The sequence below is a fragment of the Cololabis saira genome, chromosome 9 (genome assembly GCF_033807715.1).
Source record: "Cololabis saira isolate AMF1-May2022 chromosome 9, fColSai1.1, whole genome shotgun sequence".
Lineage (NCBI taxonomy): Eukaryota > Metazoa > Chordata > Actinopteri > Beloniformes > Belonidae > Cololabis > Cololabis saira.
Window position 1 is genome coordinate 20,320,444 of NC_084595.1, and position 12,381 is coordinate 20,332,824.

The 12,381-nt window shown below is 43.7% G+C and overlaps 1 protein-coding gene across 1 annotated transcript in view; it reads right to left on the reverse strand.

The window, feature by feature from the left end:
• adamts3 (ADAM metallopeptidase with thrombospondin type 1 motif, 3) overlaps positions 1 to 12,381 on the reverse strand; it is a 173,177-nt gene that overhangs the window by 57,059 nt on the left and 103,737 nt on the right. The window contains exons 9-10 of the mRNA XM_061730722.1: positions 10,096 to 10,239; positions 6,195 to 6,327 (exon numbers count right to left, since the gene is read on the reverse strand). Coding sequence (XP_061586706.1) covers positions 6,195 to 6,327; positions 10,096 to 10,239 — 277 coding nt within the window. The remainder of the gene's footprint in view (positions 1 to 6,194; positions 6,328 to 10,095; positions 10,240 to 12,381) is intronic.

Here is a 12,381-nt window from a genome sequence, read left to right on the forward strand (position 1 = left end):
TTGGGCCCAGCGCGAGCAGACAACATGCACCTCTGGAGACCCGCAGGCCCCAGGTACGGGTCCTGAGTGTGCTCCTCCCACAGCGAGCGGCTGTCTCTGTCTCTGACCCGGTGCCTCGAATCCCAGGTGCTGGATTACGGAGAGGCAAGTTGCTGCTCTGCTTGTGTGTTCAGAGCGCCGCTTCGGGCTCGGCGGCGTCTCCCACGTTCTCGCTCCGCCATCACGTGCTCTGATACTCCCAGAGCGGCAGCAGCAAATAAAAGCACGCGGCTACATAACGCGGTGTCACATCCGCCGCCTCCGACTCGAGACGGATGCCGGTGATCTGATTCATTATGTCCTGACCAGCAGCGGCCTCAAAAATCATCTCATTTAATTAGATTTAATCTAAACGTATAATTATATTAAACGATAATTGAACACTTATTATCTGGTAACTAAACGAGCTCCCAGCAGCTTCTGTCAGCTGTAGGAGCTCTGGGAAAAGAAAAGACGTTTCCAGGAAGATCATGTGGTTCCCGGGAGACGCCTCGATGCGTCACCGTGTCTTCGTCACCTGGTGTTCCCGCACTTTGCTTCCATGTGACGGTTTGTGAACTTATATAACACATCACTCAGCAGCTTAAGACCTGGATCTTTCTTTCTTGAGATGGTCGTCAGGGGCAACGAGAAACTGATCAATCATTTGAAAGCTCTGAGTATGGACCTGCATAAACCTGTTCACGCCGCCATCGCAGTTGCTCTGTCATTCTTCTCTGATTTGGCGTGTTGATGATTTTTCAGGCCTTATGTCCCTGATCACACGCTAAAGACGCCCTTTTAAAGCTTCACGGTGAAGCAGAGATACTGTATATGTTTGACACGGCACGGGCGTTTAGGGGAAGTGAGAGGTTACCCGAGAGGTGACGCCCACGATAATCTGCACTTAAGTACAAAGTACTTGCCATCCTCAGTAGTGGTATATGTGAACTCACACATACAGGATGTCTCCGTCACCCCTCAAAGTCAACAGACTTCCACATCTAGTAGTTTGAGTTTTTTTACCGAACTTTTTACCGAAAATGTGTTTGAATATCGTCTATATGTATTTATTTGTTTGTTCCTAAGTCTGTTTATTTTCAATAAAAGTTTTTGGACCAAAAACCATCCACAGATCAGAAGTGTGAGCATCTTCCCAGGTTGAGGCCGCTGGTATCACACAACAGGGCCGGTCTTGAACCCCAACCACACATTTATCCCGGGCCTAAAAGATTACCCCGCCCGGGTGCAACGGTCTGAAGTAGGGCTGTTCGATTAATTGATTTTAAATCGTAATCGCGATTATGTAATTAGAACGATGTTAAAATGTGAAACTCGTAAAATCGATTTTTCACTTTTTTTTTTTTTAAACCTTGTCTGCACACATATTAATGATTGATACCATATTAATGATTGATGGAAATACCTCTCAATACCTGCGACAAGTGCCCCATCGGAGAGGCTCTTTAGTGTAGGAGGGGGCGTTGTAACATGCCACCAGGCATCCCTCAAGCCAGATGCGGTAGACCGGCTCGTGTTCCTTGCAAAAAACTTGCAAATGTGAATAGCAAATGTAATGACTGACATTACACACCTCTACCTCCTTCATGGGTTGCATTATTATTTAGCATGCAAAGACCCAGTTTAGTTTAATTAGAAAATGTCTTGTTTTATTTAATTGGAAATATAACTTACTGTATGTTTGCAAGTGCTGATTTGCTGATTTCTTTTTTCAGAGATAAAACTTTATTATATTTTTTAAAACTTTTTTTCAACTTATTTTACAGAGTTTTACACTTTATTCATTCATTTTTGGTTTAATAAGAGCAAAGTTTGCACTTAAAGCCCAATGGGGCAAATGTTCAATAAAAAAACAGCATATTTGAAATAATTTCTTTGCCTTTTGTCAATTCGCAAAATAATCGTAATCGTAATCGAAAATCGGATTTTGAGAGAAAAAAATCGAGATTTTATTTTTGGGCAAAATCGAACAGCCCTAGTCTGAAGACAAAACATATCCGGGCTTCAGGGCAGCAGGTACCTTTAAGGCTGCTAGTTGAGGGTAACTGAAGGGGGGTTTGTCTCGGCCACCTTCAGGGTCGTCCTGCATTCATCTGGGTTGACTGACCGGGCCAGCAGCCGGCGGGTTTGGGACTGCTGGGACCAGCTCGGGGTTTGCCCGGGCTTCCAGGATGGAACACAGCTCAGCAGCCTGCTGGAGACTGATGTGCAGCCTGATGGCCTCTAGGTTGTCATCCAGCCACCATCCAGATCGGCCCGGACCTTTCCAGATGAATCAGACTGCTAGACAACGCTAAACTAGCTACGTTTGCCTGAACCTCCGCTGGGACGGTTCACGTCAGAATCGGGTTTCAGGTTACAGTTACGGTGTTACGGTGACAGGTTGGGTCATCATGTTCCACCCAGTTACTAGCCTTACTTGTCCCGCCCATTCGCCCGTTTTTGGATTAAACAGGATCGGATTGAGAGCGGCATCGTTCAGAGCTCTGACCAAAAGCGCTCCTCAGAAAAGCTCCAGAAGGAGGACTGAAGGAAGAGTGACACCCAGTCGTTCATGAAGAGCTTTGACATCTTTAACAAATGTGTATCCAGATGAAAAGACAGAATTAGCGTCACATGACACCAGACAGGCACAGATTAGTATCTGGATTTGTTTTGGGCAATTATGAGACTGTGATGTGTTGGTTTGTGCTGCTGAGAGCAGATCGGTCCTTTATGTCGCTGCCATGCGCTGCCGTCTTCAGAGGATAACTGCATCCACTTCGCAGCATGGGGCTGATGACTCAGAGTCTGTGTGATCCGCACATATGCCGGCTTTAAAGGGGGGGGGGGGATCAATCCAGCTTGTTGCATCTCTGGGACTGATGTGAATAGACAGAAACGTGGGTCCCTAATGACGGGGTTGTTACAGGAGCTGTGTGTGGGGGGGGGGGGGGGGGGGGGGGCAAACACCAGGCGATTTACTGGCCTAATGAGCTCTGTACAGATGCAGTCAGCACGCTCAGTGTTTGTTTGCACACACAAACAAACAAACAAACAAACAAACATCTACTACACTTCCTCGTCTTCATGAAGCATTTCTGTACCACAACTTAACTGACTTCACTTGGCGATGCTGACAGTTTCAGTCCGTACAAACGCAAAAGTGACAGAGTGAAACTCCGTTTCTGGCACCTGAGGCAGGACATTTCCTAAGCTGCTTAACACCAGACCGGCGTTTCTTCAAGCTCTTCCTCATTAGAAAAGAAAAATAGAAAAAAAAAGGCATTCAGTAAGCTGCGTCGTATTCCAGCCTCTCAGTCTGAGGCGGTGAATACCCCCAGTGGAACGGCACCTGACGCTAATTAGCTGTAATTCCATGTGAAACCTGCAGACAGGCGGCAACAAACCGGTCCAATATTTGGATTAAGGAAACAAATTATGTCACATTTCGAATGCTGAAGCTGACTGGTGATATTGATTGATGTGGAGCTGTACCAAATGTGCTGGCCATTTTAACGCAGAGCTGGTGCGAAGGGATTGTGCGGATTACGTCCGAGTTCATGTTTGAAGCCATTTGACAAATCAAAGTCCAATTTTAACTCTTTTAGCTATGTCCAACTTCTGAGGGGAATGTTTGGCTTTTAAGCTGCCAAATCCTCCATCCTTCAGTCGTGATCCTTCTGCCCGCCAGCTGGTGCTCGGGAGACGGCTCTTCAGAGGGCTTGCCAGAGATTTTTCACAAAATAAAGTCCTCAAGGCTACCGCTTGGACAACCAAAACAAGGACTGAGAATCGCTGGGAAAGGTGAAATTCTCCAAGTGTGGGGAACTGCTTCAATATTTCACGCAAAGCTATTGACTACTGAAGCTTTTTGCCTTATGTCTTTGAACAGGTGCTACTGGTGGGATGATTGATCATGGATAAACTCTGAATCCGACCAAACACAACCAGGCGGCAACCTTCACAGACTGTATAAGAAGAACTGGACAAACCATGTGACGTCACAGGGTCCTGAAGAGTACTATTACTATTACTATTACTGCGTGGAACCGCCCACCTTATGTCAATCACATATCAGTCCTTAGGTTGTTTCAAATCATAATATCTGACAGATTCCAGTTTGTTCATGTACATGAGGTTTTTTCAGAACAGACAAGGGTCTGCAACGGTGTCCCACAGGGTTCAGTGCTAGAGCCAATCTTGTTCAGTTTATACATGCAGCCCATGGGATGTATTATCCAGAATCATGGCATAAATGTTCATTGCTATGTTGATGATATGCAGCTCTATTTGTCTATGAAGATGTAACAGAACCATTAGCTACACTTCAGGGATGTCTTAAGGACATCAAGGACTGGATGTGCACTGATTTTTTACTTCTAAATTCTGATAAAACAGAGGTTATTATTTTTGATCAGCACCTTTGAAGGTGCACCATGACATCGCCCTGTCTGTGGATGCAGGGAGTCCCGCCGGTCGGTGCTCCTGGACCTCACTGCCACCTTCGACACATGTAGTTGTTATTACTCGCTTGGGGCAGTAGGTTGGCGTCTGAGTCACCGTCCTCCAGTGGTTTAAGTTAGGGCTGGGCGATATGGACCAAAAGTCATATCTCGATATTTTCTAGCTGAATGGCGATACTCGATATATATCTCGATATTTTTTCTGTGCCTTAATTGGGGTTTCCCCCAAAGCATTATAGCATAGCATCTCTGTTAGATTCATTTTTTTCTGAGGCAAACCCTTAAAAAAACAGTCAGTTTTAATACAAAGCCTCTTGCCAAATGTCACACAGGTACCTTTGTTAACAGAGATCTGCACAATATCAAAATGTATAAAACAAATGAAATAAAAATAAACTGCCTGCATATATAGAATAAAAATGCTTCTTGAATAAAATAAAACAAATATCCCTTTCCTGCATAACAATTAAATTAAAATACACTGTGCAATTAATACAATGTAGACAGTAACAGGCAGACTTTTCCACTGAGGTTGACAGTTGTGCAAATAACAAAACATTTGTGCAAATCTCAAATAAAACATTCAAGTCAATTTGTCACAAAATAAGCTATATCAAAATCATTAAAAAAAAATGTAAATGTTTTTTTTTTTTTTTAAATCGATATAAACGATATTGTCTCGTACCATATCGTGTTTGAAAATATATCGATATATATTAAAAAATCGATATATCGCCCAGCCCTAGTTTAAGTCGTATCTGACAAACTGGCCCTTTTCTGTGATGTTTGGTGACCTCTGCTCTTCTCAGACTCCAGACCTGTGGAGTCCCTCAAGGATCAGTTCTCACCCCTGTTCTCCCAGTATTTGTTTCCCTCGAGTACAATTATACAAAAACATGACCTGTCCTTTCAATTTTATTGCTGATGAACGAGTGCTGCCAGAGCTGGAATGAGGCCAACAGAGCTCCACTGGGACCAGTCAGTCAGCTGATCAAACTCAGCATCAGGTCGTGATCAGCCGACAGCTCAGCTACTTCGTGCACCCGAGTCACAAAACATCCAGCTGCAGATCTAATAACTAAAATCATCAACTTGATGAATTACTTTATACTCAATCATAAAGTTTTACTGATACAGAACATATATTACTCCTCGGTACATTCTGTACCGAGTGGAAATGTCTGTGAATGGGGAAGGATTTTTTTTTTTTTTTTTTAGAGCCGGCCAGGATAATCACATTCAGAGTGAGATCTGAATTTTTCCACCAAAAAAACTGATTCTTAAAGCTCTACTGTCTCACGTCAGCACAGGCAGGTTTGTGACTTTTTACACGTTTGTTTTTGTTTTTGCAACCCTGTCTGTCACTCAGGAGTGAGTACGTGGCGGCGTGCTGTGCGGTAATGCAGTAAAACAAGCAAAAGCTTGCTAATGGGTTGGACTCAGCTTCTGTGTCATATCTGAAGGTCAGCTTCGCCGGTGGCTGCCATCAAAAAGACACATCTTTAAGCACAGAACCCACAAAAGTGCCTCTGCTGTCAGATCTTAGGCCTGAAAGAGGCTTTCAGCGCGATGATAAGTCACTCTTCTCTGCACACTGACAGCAGTTTCAGCGAGTTCCATCTTTTCTGTTTTTTGCTGCAAAGCGACTGTAAATTATTTATTTTTATAAAGGACAAACAAATAAACGGGATCCTGGGGGGCTGTACTCACTGAAGTGCAGATCTTATAGCCGACTCCAAAGTCAAACCGACACTGTTCATCCATGGAGTAGTTGATGCCGGGAAGTTCAGGGAGCTGCGGCCAGTCGTGTTTGAAGGGGTCGTCCAGGAGACAGTCGTACGTGCTGCGGAGACAACGGCATGAGATGACGCTGAGGACAGATCGGGCATCAATGCCTTCACGTTCCTGAGAAACTCTAAAACAGTGGTCACAGACTAGTGGAGGGCCATTGTGATAGGCCAAGCCGAAAAATCAGAGCAGCACAGCACTTTTAAAAAAAAGTTCCTTTAACGTTTATTTGCAAAAAATTCAAAAAAGGAACATAAGGAACCTTTGCACCGATAAAAGACGTAAACAAATGAAGAATGGTGGATATAACGCTTGGAAATCTCAAGGAATAAAGCGATTGTGTGATTTATTTCAAGGCTCAACCATGTTTTCATTTGCAGAACTGCAAGAAAAGTATAATCTCCCCAGACATGATTTTTTCAAATACCTACAGATTCGAGATTACATAAACAGGGAAACTACTCTTAATACTGATGCTGCTACATCTGCAGTTGAGCAATTACTCCTCCTTGGCCCAGCTAAAAAATCCATTACTCGCTTTTATAATGTTTTAAGCCAGACTGAAGCAATAAATGTACAGGATACTATGCGGACGTGGCAGGGAGAACTTGGTGTAGATATTGATGAGGATAAATGGACTAAGATATGGACTCAAACAAAGAAAATATCTGTATGTAACCGTGCCAGGTTGTTGCAATTCAAAATTTTGCACCGTTTGCAGATCTCTTCTAATAGAAGACATCAAATGAATCCACAACTCTCACCTTTATGTTTAAAGTGTAAAATTGCAGTGGGCACCTATACTCATTGTGTTTGATCTTGTACTAAAATCCAAGCATACTGGATGGATGTTCTGCAAGATCTGGAAAATATATTTGGTGTTGCATTACACATGGACCCTCTTTCTTTAATCCTGGGTTACCCCAATCAACGCTCTATTGTGGATGTCAACTCTACCAGACTGTATAATATTCTTACGTATGCAGCAAGGAAAAACATCTTATCCTGGATAAGCGACAAACCCCCCACTAAATCGAACTGGCACAAGATAATTATGGAATGTTTTCCTCTGGAGTACTTAACCTGTTTGCTTCATTCGTCAGAAGGACGGTTTAAGGACATTTGGACTCCGTATCTTCACTTCTCTAACTCTACAGTGGCTTCAATGCTCGCAAATGTTATTCTTGACTAGCTAATGTAGATTGATGTATCTACGGCCTGACTTTCTTATTATTTTTATTATTATTTGTTTTTCTATAAAGACGGGGTTTCCTTTTCACTGTATTGGTTAAGTGAAGGTATAATGCAAATATGTACTGTCTAGACCAACGTTATACTGAGCATTGCTGTTTTTGTTTTATTGTTGTGCTTATGTTAATGTAAAAAAAAAAAAAAATCACAATAAACATATTGGAGAAAGAAAAAAAAAAAAGACAAACAAAAAACAAAAGGTAAACAAAATAAAACTTTAACAAAACCAGCCGTGGGAAAGTGAAACACAAACTGAACCCCCTAACTGACACATGAGGGAGACATGTATACTGGTGATGAGACAAAAGGGGGAACCAGAATATCTACTTAACAAATTACAACAGAAAACTATACTTATCAATACAGTACTAAAAATTAACCAATGGAGAAATTAATCTAAGCAACCAAACTCCCGAAATAAAGGAAAAAACACAAAACAAGCCAAACATGCAACCTAAACTTTTCCTAAACCCTCCTCTACAAATATAGTGGATTAATCCAATTAGGCCCCATTTGAACAGATTTGTAGCAGCTAAGATTCTTTTCAACAGGCCTGGCAACTTCCCCTTCACCGCAGCCTCTCCGGAACTGGCAACTCAAAGAAAGATGTGTTAAAGAATAACCAACTCAACAAGGTGACAGAATAAATAGGTCACCCAATCAGTTAACTATTGCCAAAACTTGTTAATGATGAAATATGAAATATACAAAATGAAATATACAAAATAATTAAGTGTACAGTAGGTATACCTAAAGTATTTGTGAATTTAATGAAACCAAACTAATTTTACCAGAATTTGTTTGGTGTGCGTGTGTGGACGCTTATGCAGCCATCACAGCCATTATCTCCCTATTTGTCATCTTTTTGAACTCCCGCCTGACGCCCGAGACACCTGAGACCCAAACTAACTCCTATGTCAGATCACATCCCCTCCGGTGTGGGATTGTTTTAATCCAGATAAGCCACCAGCTGCACGAGACGTGCCGTGGGATTATCCCGTGAAAACAAACCTGGCACCCTGAACCCAGGAGGGTGGAAGTTAGGAGAGCATCATCTTTGTTATTGTTGATATCATCTGGCTCCACTGCCGGTCTCTGGGCTGGAAAGGGGCAAAGGTGAAACCGAGCTACGCCAGAAGGCAAGGGATGGTGTGCCGGGAACGCCTGTGAGAGGGCTGAGGAACTTTTACTCAACAGCCATTGGCTCCTCTGCATTAGAAGGACGGGGCTTATCTATAGATCATCCTACACTCTGATGTTTTGTTTATTCGTTTACAAAATCTTGCCACTTTTCTAAGTGAACATTTTAAACTCCTTCAGAGGAATCCAGCAAAGTAAAAGCATCTGCAGGAACGTGCGTCAGATGGAGTAAGTGGAGGTGAAGCTGCAGGACGGTTTGGTTCCTGCAGCTTCCTTCAGTCCCAGAAGCAAACGTCTCCTCCTGTTCCTCCGTCAGACCCCTCCATCACGCTCGTATTGATTCTCATCACTGAGGGAGGCTGAAAAAGAAAATACTGTATCGTGATCGATTGCGGGCTCGTCTCCTTTGATGCGCCGTTAATAGTTTGCCGTCAGAGCCTCTCTAAACTTTCTGCTATCGATCTACTTTTTAGGGCCTCGTTAAACGATGAAATTAATCAATGCCTACGAGATGAGCGGAGGCCGGGAACAATGTGCCGAGCCTCAAACGCCGTCGCATGCCGTCGCACGCCATCACACGCTGACGTTTGTCAGGGTTTGTTATTTTAGGTACGCCTGAAAACAACAACACAGGACTGCAGGAGCGAGGGGTCGGACCTGTGAACGGCAGGTGAGGTTCCAGCTGTAAAACACAGCTTTCCCACTTCGAGTCAACATTTCTGCTACATCCAGCTGCATGTGGGATTCAACACCTGTAATAATGTGTATGTCGGCCCGGTTCTGCGCCTGCGACCGTCTCAGACCCGGAAGCTGAAGACGTTCAGCTTTTCTAATGAGCTTTATTGAAGTCGAGCACCGACTCTGATCCCTCGTCTGTAAAGTTAGTAAATTAATTAAATAATCTGCCCCAGCATCTGACAGTCAGGTCAGATCGTCTCCATCACAGATTCAGCTTCACCTTTGACCAGAAGAAGAGAGGCCTTCCTGGTCTGAGTCACTGTAGTATCTCTGGACTAATAACAACCTGGCTTCAGCTGTGACGCACCAGGATCACAGATTTCGTCCGTAATTAAAGCAGCACAATGTAACTTTCAGCTTTTGTTGAGTTTGGCGGCTCCTTTGGACAAAAGCGGTAGTGCTTTACCAGTAGTGTCGCAGGGTTCCTACCATGCTCCTCAAAGTTACATAGTGCCAGTGAAGGCGACACAGACCCCCTCAGACCATGACAGAGCTTCATTAAACCTGTTGTGAGTTGATGTACCATCACAATGACTCTGGAAATATTATATTAAGGTGGAAAAGTTACATAGTGCTGCTTTAAGTGAACTAGCATTTTCAAAACAAACAAACAAAGGAAAAAGTAAATTAAATTCAACTGATGTCTGTTGTTCCCGAGTTTCTGTGAGAATGCTTAGTCCCACCGTTCACTTACTGGATGTATCTCCGCAGCTCCTGGCCGCTGCACATGGACCAGTGGTACCGGTGGAACGCCGCCTGCACCAAAGGAGCCATGACGCTTCCCATCGCCGTTTCGTCCCCACAGCGGTTGCCCTGGCCGTCGTGCTCCATGCCCAACCTGTTCCCAGAGAGAGAGGTGTTAGCGCTCCAGCAGGAGTCTATCTATATATATATATATCCATCCATCCATCCATCCATCCATCCGACGGATTAGATGTGAGAATAATGACCTTATTTTAAACACTTTTCACAGCTAACTGCAATCATTTGTGTTTCACTTCGGTTGAACTACATTTTCAGAAGATAAAAGCTGCTTCCTGTAAAAAGAACGGCTGATATGAATTTTAACTGCACTCTGATCAGGTTTGAGGGGTCAGGTGAACTTGAAGCAGCACAAGGAAACATTTGCAAGTCTGTAGCTCAGCAGGTCGTCATGACGCAGAAGGGCCAATCGAATTAGATTAAATTAGATTAGATTGTCCTTTATTCCTCCCTCAGTGGGGAAATTTGCTTAAAAAATTAAAAGTAAACGAATCGACGGAGCTGCTGCAACAAGTTGCCACTAGTGCGGCGCCATCTTGGAAAATAAAATAGAAAAAAAAAATGAATGGACCTGTGATCGATGTAAGGTGGGCGGCCTGCCGGAACACGCCCACCTTACATCAATCACAGTAAGCCTTTTTCCTGTGAGCTGGTACCAAAGCTAACTTTGATTGACATGCGGTGGGCGTGTTCCCATCAGCTTCTTGAGTGACGTGGCCACGCCCCATACGAAGAAAAACTGACTTCAAAATCGGTCTTCAGAAACCAATGGGTCATATGATGAAGCTTCGTCCTTTGTTTTATACAGTCGATGCTAATGATACAGACCTTTTTTGCCCTACATAAGTTTACGTGATGAGGACCTGCAGACCAGAGTTCTAGTAATCTGGCTCTCCAGAAACCTGTGGATGATGTCACAGAGGCCTTTGTCCTGGTCTCTTCATACAGTCCAGGGTGCTGACCACACCACCAAAGCTGTCACGGTTTGGTTTAAAGGGAAAGTTCGTTTTTTTACAACCTGGACCTTATTTCTGGCATTTTTTATGGTTGTATAGTTTTTTGCGAGCCGCTTCTCCATATAACGGTAGCGCATAGGGCACTCGCGGGACACAGACATGCAGCGTCTAAATAACACATGATTGCCGCGAAACTCTTCATTTCATTTCTTCTATGAATCACTAGATCTGCTTCCAGGACCTGTTGTAACATTGTGGCGCTGTCTGTGTATTAAACAAATCCGTTTGTAAACAAGACCTCTGAACTCATGACGTCATCTCTGTGCGCGCGTCCCAGACACAGCTCCGTGTACAGCTGGAGTTCGCTACTGTTAGTTTACTGATAGTTATTTGAAACATGTCTGAATATTTGTCAAATTCTGAGGTTGTGGACGACGACTTTGAATATGATGGACGTCCTTACCGTTTTGAGCCAGAGTATACGGCTGAAGAGCTCACTGAACGGAGGACAGAGTGCACGCACTCGCGATGACGTCGTGAGTTCAGAGGTCTGGTTTACAAACTGATTTATTTATTTTATTTATTACACAGACAGCGCCACAATATTACAACAGGTCCTCGAAGCAGATCTAGTGATTCATAAAAGAAATGAAGAGTTTCGCGGCAATCATGTGTTATTTAGACGCTGCATGTCTGTGTCCCGCGGGTGCCCCCGTTCACTACCGTTATAAGGAGAAGCGGCTCGCAAAAAACTCCTAATATCTTCCGAAGGACTCCAAATGACACCAAACACCTCTGGGTGAGTATACAACCATAAAAAATGCCAGAAATAAGGTCCAGGTTGTAAAAAACCGAACTTTCCCTTTAAGTTCCTGTTTTATTTTGAAACCTGTGTCTTTGTGTTTCAGTTCTGTTTTAACTTCCCTTGTTCCCATCTGCCCTGATCGTCTGCACCTGTGTCTCGTCAACCCCTCTGTGTATATCTGGTCTTGTCTTTCCCTTGCTCCCTGCTGGTCCGTACTGTTTCTTCCCTCGATGTTTCCTGTAAGGCTTTTTGGATTTCGGCTCGTTTGATTCTTTTTGTCAACCCTGCTTTGCAGATATTTTGTTTTGTTTGATTAAATAACCACCCGTTTTGGAACTCCTGCCTCCTGCTCTCCTGCATTTGTGTCCTATCTACTATGCTACGTAACAAAAGCAGCTGTAAAAGAGACCACGTAAGACCTCCTGACTGAGGCCACAGATCTTCTCAGGTACCGTCA